We start from the raw sequence: 16,660 nt of genomic DNA on the forward strand, positions 1-16,660 counted from the left end.
TAGGCAGCGCGATCTAGCTGGGCACTAATCGAGAGCTTTCCATGACTACCAGTTTAATTATATTGTTTATCCTAGCCCTCCTTCGCAAATTCAAGGTTTTACACAGGGCAATCGTGCTTGTTTTTTTTTTTTTTTATTACTATGCAAAGGCGAAACAGGACCGGCATTTTTGTTCTGATTAGTCACCTTCACACTCATGGTATGGCGCTTTAAATCAGCTCACTTATGTGAAATTGTATTACTTTTCATTTCATTTTCAGTTTACGTGGCAAGAAAAATCCGGTTAGGAGTTAACAATGCCAATAGCTCTAACTCGAGCAAACATGAGACCCATTGCATTGCAAATGCTTGTTTTGTGGTGGTGGTGCATTTATAATAGACTCAAGTCAGTTCCAATTTAGGTTTGATACCTTCTCCAGAAACGGTACGACCAAGGTACGAAACTGCAGTAAGACAAAATCTATATTTCTCCTTCTTGAGAGTAGGACCAGCTTTAGCTAACCTACACAGAACCATTCTCAAAATACTATCATGCTCATCAACATTTTATCAAAAAATATGAATATCATCCTTGAAAAAAGTGCATACGTACTTTTTAAATTATCCTTTGGAAACATGCAGCCGCGGATGCTAATCCAAAAGGCATTCTTATAAAGCAATAGGCACCCAGCAGTGTAACGAAAGACCTAATTCGTTTGGACCTCTCATGTAACTTGACCTGGTGATAGGTGGAGGAAAGGTCCAACACACTGTGGACTTTCGCCTCAACTAATATAGACAACGAGAATGAAACATTTGGCAGTGGTTTCCAATCTACCCAAATGTGTTTGTTTCGATCTCTGAGAGCCACACACATCCTTATGCATATGTATCCTTCTTTAGGTGCCAAAACAACTGGAGCCAGCCACTCAGAGGATTAAATTTCTTTATTGACGCCTTCTTCAAAAAAACTGTTAGTTTCCTCCCCGAGAGGCTTTATCATAAAGTTAGGAACCTTTGTAACTTTATGAACAGTTGGAACAGAACTGTGCTCGAATTATTTCAAGAGACCCAATTTGTTTCTAAACACGTCAGGGAATTCATCACACAGATCCCTGTGCTCATCAACAGCAGATATAATCATGACTTGTACAGCACTAGGATTTAACATAATTCCAATGTCCTACTGGTGTCACCACCCCAACAAATAATCACCATGCTTGGACATTTAGATTTTCCCTACTATTTCTATATCAGAGGGTTGCAGCGTGATACACTCCTTACAAAAATCTCTTTCCTAACTTTTGTCTCCCACCGTTGTAAATCCAAAACCACCAAAACCTCAATGCTCTTCCCATCTAGTTTAATTCAACATTTGGGCATAACTACTGGATCAGTATCTGCCTATCTCAAACCAGGCGTTACAATGAATACAAATGTGTTTATACTCTCTGTGATACTCTCAACATTTTGAGGTTTGCCACCTTTAAAGGCACAAGCACAGTGTCCTTTTCTTTCATATTCCCCAAAAGTTGCATTTCTTGTATAACAATTCACATAACAATTCACACAGTTCAAGGAGTGACCAGGATTACCACACATATAATAATTATATTCAGTGTCTAAGTTTCTTACTATTGCTAGATAGCTTACGTTCTTTAGTCACTTTACTTCACACATGCTCTCTCACTTTTACTCTCAACATTCTCCTTAGGAACCTCAGCAACTGAGACATCAGATGCCGCAGTTCTGTTATCTCTCATCCCCCAAACCCAACTGTTTGTGCTTTCCATACTTTCAATAATGGCAATATCCTCCTTCAGGTCAGGATTCTTTTCCAGCAACTTCTCTTAGACTTTAATATTATTTGTGTGCCTCACCAGTTGACCCCCTAATCAAGGAGTCTGTTAAGAGACCAAAATTACAAGTGTGTTCTAATATTCTCAAACATACTACATAGTTCCCAAGGTTTTCAGTTCTTCCAGGGGTTCTAGAAAAGAATCTGTGACGTTAGAATACCACAATTATCTTGGTGTTAATGTGTTTTTCCAGCATTAACACAGTTATGGCAAAGACAGCATTAGGTTCTCCTTCCCTATCACCTATAGGTAACAGTTCTAAGCTGTCATATATATTGCAGCCTTCAACACCAAGACTGTATATCAGGACTCATTGCTTTCTGGCTGCAGACAGCTTTTCCCAACCAATCTCCAAAAGATATGAATCAAACAGATTTTTCCAACATTTCAAAGGTAATAACAGTTCACTCTATCTGGGAAAAATGCTGGTGGTTGGGACATCCTAAAAGCTACCATAATTCCTAGCAAGCCAACCCCAATAATTGAAATAGGTAATCAAGTAATAATGCTGTATGGCAGGTGATAGACCATTTAATATTGCGTACGCATATGTAGAAGTACTCCTGAGTGAATACACATCCAACAACACTATACTGCCCTGTGTATTTTTTTTTTAAATCTGCAATTAAATTCACCCACAAATAAAGTAATTTGGGTTTGACCGATCACCTCAGTGCTCCACTGAGCTTCTCTTCTCTTGAACTACCAGTCCTGTGTCAAAATAAGCCTTTGGGTGTATATTCACTGCAACTTGAGAGAAGCTCCCATTCTATGATGGAGGCTGCATGTATGGCAGCAGGCATATACAACATGTTGTGTAACACACCATGCGACACCCCACAAACTATGTACTCCAATGAGGTAACGTTGGGAACTCTGTGGGCTTGGTTGCAGATATCCAGCACATGCTTGAGTGGTTCCATGCATCCTTGAAGGAAACTGCTTGCGACAGGAGGATCGCAAGCTGGCACACCCTTGAAAAGTCTCACGCATACTGGAGGGAGCCACTCACAACAATAGTGGAACGAGCCTGTATCGTTCACTCAGTCGTCAGCCCCAGAAATGCCACAGCACTCACTATTCCTCCTACGGCGATGGTTGATAAAAACAGAAATCCAGCTGTCTGCTTCATGATCTCTCCGTGGGTCGAAAGAGAGGTTGGTGAGGAGTGCCTGTCTCTTCACAGGCAGCTCGTCGTCAGAGATATGTTCACTCCAATGAAGAACACCAAGACATGTAACTGTAAGCATTTATTTGAGAAGATAAGTTAACCAACCGTCTCACCACAGCATTAAGTCTCAGTTGCTCAACTTGGAACTTTCCATGGGCTACCATTTGAGAACTTTGACAATACTTAAAGAAAGCTGCAGCACACTAACTTCTATTGATTAATCCATAGCCATAACACATTCCTTGCTGGAGGAAAACAGCGATTCTCATATTCATAAAGGCTGATAAATTTGCATGTGTTATTCTCCTATAGCCATTGTTGTTCTGGTGTTAGGAAGCAGATAAACTGAGACAGCAAAACATGCACATTTATTCAATACTTCCTCTTCTTGAATAATCAATTTATTTAGATGTTTTGTAAAGCTCTACTTATTGCTTTTTGATTACAACACAGCACTGACAAATAAGATAATAATATAGCTTAACAAGTGAAAATGGTGGGACATGGTGTCTATTTATCAGTTGTGATCACTGCAGTATGAGTTCCATTAAAAGCAAGTCTAAGTAGCTATGTTTTCCGATGTTTCTGGAATCATTGTGATTGGGATCAAATCCCAAGTTATGATTATGAGGGTTCTACAGTCCAGGGCCTTGTACATCAGTCTGCCTTGGTGGGGGAGGAGTACATAGGTAGGGACACAAGAGAGGAGAGGTGGGAGTAGATGAGTGAAAAGAAACAAACACCATATAACAAATAATATAGAAGAAAACAACATAAAGAAAGGTAGAGAATAAAGAAATGAGAGGGAGCAAGAGAGCACCAGAGAGGAAGCAAGGAACAAACAGGAGAGATAAACAGACAGCAAAGGAGAAAAGATTTGAAGAGGGCAAAAGGCAAAATGACGAAGAAACTTGATGAAGGGGACAGGAATAAGAGAGACTGGAAAGGTGGCAACAGGAGAATGTGAAGGAGGGAAAAGGAGAACAGGAAAGAGGGAAAAGAAGACAGGGAAGGAAGGTACAGGATGTGATGAGGGCAGAACAGGGAAGGAAGCTGTTTGGAACAGATGAGAAAGACACAAGGGAGATGTTAGAGGATTCAAGGATGACGGGAACAGGACTGAGGAAAAAATCAAGTGCGAGTGATCAGGAAGGAAGGGAACATGGAAGCTCACAATTTGAGAATGAAAAAAAGACCCAGGGTGATAGAGGAAGTAATCACAAGTTAGGGATGCTTTATGGGCTTTGAAGTTACAAATAACGTGTGAATAGGCAATTTCTGGCTCAAAAAGAGAGACATCCATGAGAAACATATTTGTTTTAAGTGCACCAAACGATGCCTATATACCCACGCCTTCCTGCCTCTTCTGTTCACTTACTCTTCCATTGGCTTCTGACTATCCCCGACCATTGGTTGTCTCTCCCCTACTCTTAGTCTTTAGAGATAAAACAATTAAAAATCAACGAGTAGCTTTTTCTTCATCATTAATGAAACCTGTCTGCATTCACCAAACAGCAATAACCAACAAGATAATAAGAATAACAAACAGAAGCATAATAAAGATAATCAAATTGAAAAAGAAGGTGAGAGTTTGGAGGCACTTTGCTAGTTCCAGGATACATAAAATACTCGCTTACCCAATTTACAAAAAGAAGAAATGTGGATCACATCAGTAAATGAAAGGTTCTACGTTGTTACAGTGAATGACGCTGCATCAACCTGCAATCTTCAATTGCTGGTTTACAAAGACCTTCCTAGGTACGGATAGGAGGTTCAGGAGATTTTAATCGGGGTGACACAACCCACCTGCAGGATTATCACTGCTTTCTCTGCTCTCTGAGTCCTGATGGTCCATCGAGTCAGATGTCCCATCTTCTTTAATTACGAATGACACTATTTGTTGCAATGAATCATGTCCTGCATAGGGAAAAAAACATAGTATATAGAAAAATGCCCCTAAAGGATGGTAATAGAAGATAAATACTTCTCATTGAGAGGGCATCCAGGTGCTACATACACATTCATACACATGGTTTCATACTTGCATACTTACAGCAATACCATTTATTCTAAAATGTTACTGTATGTTTTCCAAATACATGTTTATTTCCTACAATACAGTCTAGAGAGTTTGCTGGTGTAAGAAGTTCTTTTCTTTTTCTCATTTCCCCTAAAATCACACCCTAAAAGTTATTCAACAAATACTATTGCTCACTAACTTAATATGTGACCTAAGGCCCATGATAGACTAGGCAGAACATCTCAATCTGTTCCACTTTGTGATACTTATCCAGTGATACTTATCCAGGGACTACCTACAAGAACAGGAGGTTTTAGGGACATTTCTACTGAGGATCAAGTCACTGTACAATATCAGGAGATGAGGGTTATTTTTATCTTCTCTGGAAGCATTAACTTGTTCAGATATTGAATTTCTGTAAATTTGTCCAAGGCTGTCTACTCACCCGTGGGGCTATCAATGCTTTCTTGTGTTTCAGAGGTCAAATAGTCATCAAAAGAGGAAGTTTTTTCCTCCTTGATTCTGAATGGGACAACAGATGTGTTAACCGCACGTTCTGTTAAAAGAAAACAATGTTATAAATACATGATTTAAGTTTGTTAGTACTACTAATAAAGAAGTCAGAACATCTCACTGTTTGTCAAAACCTGGAGTAAACAGTATTAATTTCCATAAACTTTAGTATTCCAAATCATTTATAAAATGTACCTAGACCAACTGGAAACACTGCAACCATGTAGTGTCAATACTGGAAAAGGTAGTAGGGAATACGGACTCACTATGCATCGCTGCTACATGAGCCATACATTCCTGCTACCCTCTTTTATCCCCTGCACCTCTCAGGTGCAGAAACACCCGCACATTCATCAAGGCGCGCAGCAGTGAAACAACCTTGCTCACTGTATCACACCAAGGGAGAGGAGGTTACCATTCTATTGTACATCCTCCAACCCAGATAGTCAACACACAACATATACAGTAGTAGCATCCATCCCAACTTTGGGGGTGTCACTGGTCCAAGTGTGGTCTGCCTTCAAATTTATGGACAGAAAGTCTTTGTACATCATTGTGGCATGCTTCAACATTGGCCAGTCCACCTCAACATGACAGGATTAGGACCACCAAGGCACACTCAATCTTGAAAATGAGGAAGCTCAAATGTAAAGATACTGTACACGTGCAGCATATAGACAACAGTTAACTGTGCTTTCAGGCATTCTGTCTTGGGAAGAGCACCAGACAACAACTTTCTCCCAGTTACCTGCATAAACAGATTTGGTTTATGGTGCCTGGCTGCCAAGATGATAAAAGCCACCAACTGTTGGTGCACAATCTCTACTCATTGAGGTGTAGGTTGTGCAGGATTGGGTGTAGGACCCAGCCCTGCTGCTGCAACATATCATGTTGATCAAGTTTACTTAATTTAACATTACTTTTTATGGGGTATTAGTTAAATTTCCTGTCTTCACAGATTTCAGTGGGAATGTATTGGTGTGTTGGAGTGCCAGTGTTTAGCCATGTGTGGTGCATGACTTACTGCAAGGCTGGGCTGGAGTACATTTAAACCTGTTTTGACACCATTACGCCTGTAGTAACATATGGAGTGCATTTTATGAATTGCAATGTTCTTACTTGTTTGTGGGTGTACTTTTGTTTAATTAATTCCCATCTTCTCTCCACTTCCCTTGTGCCTCTCACATTTACAAGTCAATGTACTTAAGAGTGCAGGATCTTCGCCACCAGAGTAGGGAATCTCTGCACAGAAAAGACAGGAGTAGGAGAGGTGGAGATCTCTCCCAATAGATTTGTGAACTAAAATTTGTTGTAAGTAGCGCTGCTGGAGTACTGCTTTAGACACCACAAGATCCAGTCTGTGAATTGGGTCCACTGTTTTTATTTTAATCCAAAAATATAAATGACAACTTACTCACCTGTGAAACAACCACTGGCTTGACCTCTTTCCGAAACTTTGGTTTCCATAGAATAGGCTTCGCTCTCATCATCATCACTGAATGACGGTATTGGAACCACTGGTGCAAGCCCTGTTATTAGAAATTCATGTGCAACAATATATGATTTCAAAAGCAAGGCAATCAGATCACAGAGTCTACGATAAGTTGATAGCACACTTTAATTCAGCATGATTTTCTTGTATTATAGGTCATAGTTGCCAAATCACAAGCATCTTTTACTGTAGACATTCTTGAGATGTTACGTTTACATGAAGTATATCATGTATTCCCAATCAGCTGGTTGAGAGTAAAACAAAAGCGGCTCAATGAAGCACCTTAAATCCATGCCATGAGAACAGTAAATTAGGTGATGTGCACAAAATATGGTATCCACAAAAAAGTGAAAATACCCACTGTTCAGGCAGATCAATGTAACAGTCCAAGAGCTTGTTATTGCACTAGCATTGCTTAGTTTCCTGCTGCACAGTGATGATACATAAAACCTATCTTCTATCCAATTTGTTGTACAAAGACTTGCAACATTCCCACCAACCACCAGTTGTATCTTCTATTTACTTATTATCTATTTATTTATAGCATTGATGTTGTGATTTTGTTTATTAATTATCTATAACCACAGACAAGAAATTGCTGGTCTACAAACAGCATACACATGGAGTAAAACCCTCTTTCCGAGCTCTGAGGTGGAACTCTTCTTCCACAAGCAGTACATTTCAATTTACACTGAGCAACCTGTCAAGGATGGATTTTATCAGCCCTCCTATTCTGTCTAGCCCTTCTTCCTCTGGCAGCAATTATAAGCTACTCTCATTATGTGACAGGTATCAAAACTGCAGTAGATTAACCAAATCTGTTTTTGTATGTGGATTATAGCTAGGCTATCTTGTCTTATGTTCAAACCTATAATAACTGTTAAAAGCCTACCAAAAAGGAAACAGCCTTTATTAGTTTGAACATATAACACTAATAAATACCTGCAGAACTACACACTAAAATGCTATTGAAAAAAAGGAAAGAGAGAGAGAAGGAGTCACTTTTTATTTTTTCTGAAATGGGCAAGACTCACTTTTGCTATAAAAAGCAGCAGAAAGAGAAAATGGTCTACAATTATTCTGTTTGAGTTTTGGGATGTTACTAAAATATTGTTTTCTCTTCTTTTTGTTTCCTCCAATTTTCGGTGCTTGAATTACACGTGTAAGCATGTTTTAGGTCTGGTCTAAATATTGTATGCACAGTAGAGAGTCTAGTCTAGGAATATTAAAGCCTTATTTGATATTTTTGCAGTGTTCAATTATTTCACTGATTGGTAAAATGAATGGGTAAAACCCTTTGGTACATCAGCCCCCTTTTCTAACAAGGCTGTTTGATAACAGGTCGGCTGCCAAACACTATAGAATTTATACATTCAATTCTAGGTGTAGAGACTGGTACCTATGAAAGGAGTGTTGTCATCATGCACATGGGATGGGGTGAAAACATGACACAAGACTTTTCACATACCAACAGAATTTATAATTGTAAGGTGTCCCATTGCTAAGTTTGGTATCTTCAGCTAATCCTGGCTTTTTACCAAACTGCACTTCACTGCTGTGGTTTTTGAGCCCACAGTTGCAATGGTAACGGCACCATTTCAGCTACCAGAATACAATGTGAAGCTTGTTACGGGCTCAAAACTGACTTAAAGTGAGCTATTCACTAAGGGGAACACTTTCCAACTATGAATGTCCACACAACAGCTGCACCACCTTAAAGTAGTGAGGCAAACAAAGCAAAATGTAGTGGCACACATTATTGAAAGTATCAAGTTTCAGGTGCCCAAGTATGCGAAGTTACACATTATTATGATGTAACAGTCACTGCACAACATGTTTTGTGAACACTGGGGAATCATGGTTTTGTCTATTTTAGGAGTTATGCAGCTGAATAAATGCTGTCAGCACTGATTTCGAAAGGTGTTGAAAACACTGATAAAACACCATTTAAATCCACAAAAGAGAAAGGAAAACAGGACAGCCTGTTGGACTACTTTTATAATCTAATCCTCCGACATCACTGCATGGATGTTGGAAAGAGTTTTAAGGTTAATGGATTGTGCAGGATACAAAAAAAATAAGTGAAGTCTTCCTGAAACCTCTCACACTTGTAATCTCTGACTTGCCATTTAATTGGCCTCACACAGCCTTCTACTATCTTTGTAATTTAATTGAAAGAAACATGAAAGCAATGATCCAAAAACATACTGCAATACCGCTAAACAAGACATCAGCAGATTTTGCACTCTGGAACAGTTCACAATTGTCTCTTTGCAGCAGGTTGCACACTTTAAGAAGCATTGGCAAAAGCAGCAGGCCTTGCCTTTGCGCCATATGGGTTTTGCCAATGGTTTTAGCAACTCTGCACAGTAACGGCAATATTGTGCAGAGTGGCTAAAGTAAAAAAAATTACAAAAGCCTTTAATGCGAGTGTTGCATCATTTTGTAGGCTGCCACACCACACAAGCAGACACCTACAAACATGACTCTGGTGCTTTTTTTCTTTTTAGTTACCGATCCAAGCTGGATGGCTAACTAAAAATAAAATAAAAAGCAAAGTATTTTTTGTTTTTAAAGCAAGCAGATAAACAACAGGTGAATGGTAACAGAAGCAAAGGGGGACCAAAGCAAGATGGGTGAATGGGAATGGAAGCAATGGGGGGTGAAAGCAACATGAAGGATGGCAGGGGAGTTGGGTAAGGCCAAGCAACACAAGGGAGGGCAGCTAGGTAGGTATGGGAAACCAATATGGAGGGTGGAGGGAGGCAAAAAGGCAGAAAAACCAAGGCAACAAATGCTTACAAACAGATACCAAAAAGAAAAAAGTAGTACTTGAAAAGCAATCCCTAGAGGCAGTGATGCTAGTCAACCAAAGCAACAAAAAAGAGGCAATGCTTCCTGGGAGGGCCATAAACAAGACTGAAAAACTAGGACATGAACAAGAAGTAGGCAAATTAATTTGTCTAGTAAATCCAATGAGAGGTAAGCAATGGGAAGCCTCAATGCCCTTTTATGTACATGGTAAGAAACAGTATGCCTCCTGACAGAGCATGCGCTGTATAAAATCCTGACCTAAAAATGCTGGCTTCACCCAGTTTCAATTATATCTCTGGCCTGCTCCCACTAACCTTTCGGAAATCCCTCCTGCCCTGTACGGATACATTAATAAAGAAGTAAATATGGAGAACTCAAGACTTAAATGTCAAAGCTATTTGCAGCTACAATGCCATGGGGCATTTATCTACCACACATAGGACTATACTACAAAGCTCACCGACTAGCACACTTGACCTATCATTTTTCCACATCTCCGGCCCATCACTGTCATACAACAAAAACAAAGGCCAAAATTAGGTATTCAATAAAATCGAACCAGTGTGGGTCTCAACGTGCAAGTTACTACTGACCAACAGCTACTTACATTTGCAAGGGGGCCTCTGGAAGGCCACACATTATGTTGGAAAGAATGGTCTGACAAAGGAATTCTTTGATAAGAACACTTGATAAAAGACGAAGCAACCAAGTCTTTTGAAAATCTACAATCGAAGGTCTAGATAAATGGGTTGCAAAACTGGATCACAGATGAAGCAATTCATTCAATCTAAGTTGCACAATATGACTATTCATTTTCACCTAAAACGATGAAGAAACTGCAATGAGATCACCTCTGGATTACACAACACTATTTCTAGAAGAAATATGTTGCAAATCGACAAAACTTCTCAAAGAAGAATGGCAATTAAGCAAGGATAGAATCCTCAGAACAATACTGGTCAACCTCACTAGAAACCCATGACAATGGTTTCCAAGAGGAACGTCTTAAATTTAGCTTCTCCAAGCTATTAAATTAGTCTCAGCAACAACAATTCCTCCATTTTCACAGCCCCTCCAACCCAAACAGTCTCAACAGCACCCATACTTAATGTCCTTCTTTTTAACTGATATTTTTTACTATGGAAAGTTTAAAATGGCACAGCAGCATTTTGTTTACAACTGCTAGTGAATATAAGAAATTGGGTTATTAGTTGTGAAGGATGCAAGTCCATATACATATACAGCCCTGGCGACCGCCAACCCCCTGGGGCATTCATGTAATTGTATGCACGGGGTCCCCAGGGCCGACATAAGCTTGGGGAGGGAGGCCGCGCGACCCCTGTACTTTGACAATGGGACAGTCAGCCACAACAAGAGCATCTGCAGTTCGGACTGACCCACTACACAGGTCAAAGTTGTAACCGGGGATCATACCTGGCTGTCAGACTTCATTGAAATATGCCTCAGAAAGGTTCAAAGGCTTAGGTCCTCCTCTCTTATGAATCTCTGGGTCTACTGTGCCAACCATCTCACCCAACAATGAGCCCAGGCCCCACCAGTAACTCCTGAATCAAAAAGACATTTGAGGTGATCTGAGGAACTCCCCGTCCTCCAGTGTCTGCATTCCCACCTCAGACCTCAGGAATCTCAGCAATCCCCATCTCCTGTCGGGGGGATTGCAGTCCTCACCTTCAACTAACCTTCTTAGGCCCTGGGCTTCCAAAATGAAACCCAGAGTCCCCATGTCTTATACAATCCACAAGCACGCATACATCCTGGCACGCACATGAAAGCATCACAAGCTGGACTGCAATACATACAGATATCATGAAGGCCAAGGATAAGTTAAGTACATGGCCGCAAAACTTTACAAGAGTAGGACGGTAGGCACCACATCCTGAAACAGGTAACAAGGCCTGTTCATACTACTGATCCCTATAAAACACAAAACTGAATAGCACTCATTTTATCTCTCTTCGCATGAAGAAAGACGGAGTCTGCACCGTTTAGGTTTGAACCAGTGATCACAGTATCACACACACAGATCTTAGCAGCGCAACCTTTCCAAACCCCATCTTATTTCAGCCTTGGTATAGATTTAATTCAGAGAGCGTGGAATGATACTATGCATCAAGATCATTTTAACATAATTTTTCACACAAATGAAAGTAGCATGTGTGTGTTTGTGTCTGTGCACTCCTATTTGTACTAGAGTATCAGTGCATATGCTGAATACATGAGAATGTTTGTGCTTGTGTGAGCAAGCGGCAAGAACCCCTAACAATTTCTCAGATGTTACCAGAACACAATACCACCATGACTTACTTAGAGAACAATCACTTTTATTTTTTATCTCAGAGTCTTGAAGATCCGTATGGAACAAGTCTTCCTTTTCTTTAGGTCTTAATGAAAAAATAGAATTGGAAATCCGAGGAGCTGTTATTAAAAGAAAATAAACATGAATAAATGACATTCAGCTCACTGTCAACCAACAAATCAATCAATCAAATTTACTGCTGCAGTTAAAAAACATAAAATTATTAACTAAAAAAAGCAATGATAATTTTTAATATGATAAAAATATTAACACGAACACATAAAGAAAGTGTTAAAATCGAAAATTCTAGGCTATCTAAGAAGAAATCAGCCACTGCTACCTCTTGGACTCACACCTAGTAAGCTGTCATGCTGCAATACAAGCGGCACAAAGAGAAAGATAAATGCCACATCTGTCCAATGGTATAATGTCATTACATCTAAACCCTATTCTGCTTAAGCATAAGGAACAGTACCCACTTTAGCAAAGCAGTTGTTTTGGTGCAGAAAACCAAAACGTGGCTGAGCAATTTCAACAATTCCATATTTCGACAGCATAGGCCATCATTAATCTCGTTAGGAAAACATCATAAATACATGTACTGAAACAGGTGACAATGTTTTCATTGGTACTTTGTTGCTCCGATGGCCGATTTATAATATACAGTTACATCCGTCTGGTAGGTTGTCCAAACACATGCAATACTCAAATCCCACAACTGAACTGTAGCTATTAATGGTTTTCTATTGAGTACTCGGCATCAATTCGTATGGTAAAGTCTAATAAATGCAAATCCCCATGCTGCCTCCCACCTGTGGGCAGAAATACTGTGAGGTGCCCGGGCTGGTTCCAATGGTAGAGCACCCTATCCCATTCCTTTCCTCACTTTTTCCTCTGGTAGGCCTTTCGTGCCCCCGCACCAACGATTGGTGTTGACTGGAGTATTTGCTACGAGGCAAAAGGTTAGAAAGCCCAATAGACCATTAAGGAAAAAGTGAGAAACAGAATGGGGTGTGGGGCTTGCCCATCCTAGCACTGCACTACCCCACACTCCTGGACACTAGATAGTCTTTCTGCCACCCAGGTGAATCAGAATGTTGGGTGTTGAACCTCTCTTAGCCTCCCCACGTGTCAAAAATACAAAAGTATCCCAATCTTCTCACGCTTACCATAGGTATGGCTGAAGTATTCAGGCTCTGGGGTTTGGGGGGTAAATAGAGTATTGAGGCTTTATAGGTTGGGGTGGGATGTATAGGCAGATGTCTGGATGGGCTGGGCCCCAAGATTTTTGTAAACTATCCCTGGAATCCAGTGAGGCCGTAATGGGACAGGTGCCATTTGTTTGCAGAGAAGAGACTATCACATTCACTCAGGGGTACAGAAGGCACATTTGATTATGAATGGAAATGGTCTCTGCTATTGAAAAATGTAGCAAACTAATTATGGGAGTCTTGTGTCATAAGTGCTTGAGAGTTCAGCTCCAATGCTAAATCGATCTAAAAGTATTAAAGGGCAGGAGCAGCATATCGGAGGTACCAAGATCAGACTACAGTATTCACAGCGAGACGTGCCCGAAGACGGCATCGGGGAGATATAAAAAGCCAGGGAAAGCGCATTAGGGTTCTACTTTTCTTCATGCCTAATAGGTTGCACACATGCGCCGTACTGATGTGTCTGTAAACTGTGAACTGTTTGGCTTGTTGACTTTGTATGAAGAATGTATTTTAAAACATGCACAAAAAAAACATTTGAAGTTCACCTTTCGATGCAGTAAGTTTTTAGGAACGCTGCAAGTTTGTGGTTTAGAAGAACATGATCACAATTACCAAATTTTTCAATTATTTTCAAAAATTTAACAATAAATAATTACAGGATTTGTTGAAAAGAAAACATGCCAGTTGTTTAATGTCATTTAATCTTAATAAAAGTAGCCAAAATAATTTTACCTAGAGAAGTCAATGCTTGTTGGATTTCCTTCATCACAATTTCATAAAGTTCTCTTTGCCATTTATGAAAAAGCTTCCACTCGGCTTTGGAGAAATGAGCAGCAAAATCATGGAATGACCCTGGTGCCTGAAAAAGCAAAAACAATGGTTACAAAAGAGTTAGCACTGTTAATAAAATGTTGGGCATATACTTTGGGCTAGCACAGCAGCTCAACTTGTGCCAGTGATGATGGTAATTAGCACTGCAAGAGACTTGAGGCTAATGCCAGGCGCATTCAACAAGTATGCAAGCCAGAGGTACAGTACCAACTAGAAGAGAGAAGGATGAAGAAAGTGCGTGCTAACCAACCTCTGTCACAAGCTGCCTTCCTTCACGATTAGACCGCCAGTGCTTTCCTATGTATGAAAGTATACTTTATAGCATATAAAGGCCAGGGTGGATCATCCTTATGACTACAAATTACCCCTCTTATGAAGAACTTGCCGAGACTGTAAGTACTGTCAGGCATTCACAGGTTTGGTATTATCTAAACAACTACATAAACTCGAAGAGAAAAGAGGATAATCGCTGATTGAAGATCAAAAATAGTGAAATTCAACGCAAGGATAAAAAGAGATCGGATCAGGCTAACCAGCTTTAAATACAATAGACTAGAGAATATAGTGGATGAAACAAATGATTCAAAGGAAGGTCAGACATGATGGGTGGGAAACATTCCACTAGAAGGGGCACAATGCATGTGGCACCAGGAGAGAGATGGCTTCCAAGAGAACTGCCATGGTAACAGCCATAGAGAGAAAGTATCTGTTTCACAAGCAGTCCCGACTGCACTGCTCCATTAAGTGGAGGGCCAAGACTGATTTACATATGGTTGCTCCCTATCTAGAGTGACGGTCAGCAGAGAAAAACTGGACTGGAATGTGGACATAGTAACTACCTGACCAAAGTCAAATGTGCCGAGACGTGGGTCCTGTAGGTCACTGTGCGATAGAACACAAGCTGCATCTCACTAATGAGGCTCAGGAAGGCTGAAAACGGCCTGGGCTTGCTTGTGTTCTCGTTCAGAGGCATGTCATTCAGGAGAGACGTGCATGGGCGTAGGAAGTGTGGGGGATGCGGGGGACGTATCCCCCCCAGATTTTGGAGGGTGGGGGACACGGGGGACGACGGTGGGGGGGACTAGGGGACAAAATAATTTCCCCTATTACATCTATTATTCAGATGGCCATAAGCGCACAAAAGCGCTACTTATACTAGCCCTGTAGGGACCATCCTCCAATCTAATGGTAACAGAATGAAGGTGAGTCAGGAGGCCCCCTGCGCCCTCTGCCGTTTTGTTTGTCCTGTTCACAGCTGTGGGCATTAAGGGTGCTCATAAGAACAAAGGGCACGAGGAGGAGAAGAGTTTTGGATGAATACTGTCTGCATCACCTGCGCCTTGAAGAGGGGCACTGCAGGAGGCCTTTAAGAGGAGCTGCAGAACAATGAGGAAGATCTAAAGAGGAAACAGAGTCCCACTCAGCCTGGTGCCTGCAGGCTAGAAAGGAGACTGTGAAACACAGTATTTGTATTTGCCTAAGATCACACCAGTTGGTGAAACAGTGAAGTCGAAATTGGGCCCAGATTTTACCCTTTCCCACAACAATTTAGGTTTTAGAAGGGTATATTTTTCTAAGATTTATGCTTAATGCTTTTTTATGTAGGTAATGAAGGGCTTGATCATAGCGTGGCTAACAGGGAGAAGCCATATTTCATTTTGGGCCGTTATGCCTAGCGTTATTATTTATGTTGTTGTTATCGCTACATACTTAAGCATATTGAAGTATATTATCTTTTCTTTATCTTTTCTTCACTCTACTCTGAAACAATCTACCCTATGCCACTGCACCCTATACCACTTTTCTCCACTCTGTGCTACTCTACACCACTGCAATCTATTCTGTACCACTCCACTCTACATCACTCTACTCTGCAGCACTCTACACTACGCCACTGCTATCTATGCTATTCTACTCTAACCATTGTACACTACACCCCTGCACTCTGCCAGTGCACTCTTCACCACTTTACTCAAAACCAATGCACTCTATGCCAATCTACATTGCACCACAGCACTCTATTCCACTGCTTTCAATGCCACTGTACTCTGCGCCACAGCACTCTAGGCGACTGCACTCTATGCCACTCTACAATACACCACTGTACTCTGCGACCCTCTAATCTGCAACATTACACTCTGCCACTGAACTCCACACCACTCTACTCTGCACCACTGCATTCAATGACACTGTACTCTGTCCCAATGCACTCTTTTCTGCACCACAGCACTCTAATCTAATCTACTCTACACCACTCCACTGTAGGCACTTCACTCTACTTTGAAATCATCTCATCTATGCCACTGCAACCTACGCAATTCCACTCTTTGCTATGCCAGTCTAATCTACCCTGGCCCACTACAATGTACCCTGCGCCACTCCAATCTGCTCTGCACTGCTCTATGCTACTGCACTCTACATCACTATGCTCCACTCTGCAACAATCTACT

General features: G+C 40.8%; 1 protein-coding gene across 2 annotated transcripts in view; it reads right to left on the minus strand.

Annotated features, from left to right (window-relative positions):
- Window positions 1-16,660, minus strand: part of LOC138300146 (zinc finger protein 551-like) — a 194,964-nt gene that overhangs the window by 77,960 nt on the left and 100,344 nt on the right. For both annotated transcript variants that reach the window (XM_069239096.1, XM_069239097.1), the window contains exons 2-6: window positions 14,112-14,238; window positions 12,174-12,284; window positions 6,961-7,071; window positions 5,475-5,585; window positions 4,816-4,926 (exon numbers count right to left, since the gene is read on the minus strand). In XM_069239096.1, coding sequence (XP_069095197.1) covers window positions 4,816-4,926; window positions 5,475-5,585; window positions 6,961-7,071; window positions 12,174-12,284; window positions 14,112-14,238 — 571 coding nt within the window. The remainder of the gene's footprint in view (window positions 1-4,815; window positions 4,927-5,474; window positions 5,586-6,960; window positions 7,072-12,173; window positions 12,285-14,111; window positions 14,239-16,660) is intronic.

The sequence above is a fragment of the Pleurodeles waltl genome, chromosome 6, assembly GCF_031143425.1.
Source record: "Pleurodeles waltl isolate 20211129_DDA chromosome 6, aPleWal1.hap1.20221129, whole genome shotgun sequence".
NCBI lineage: Eukaryota > Metazoa > Chordata > Amphibia > Caudata > Salamandridae > Pleurodeles > Pleurodeles waltl.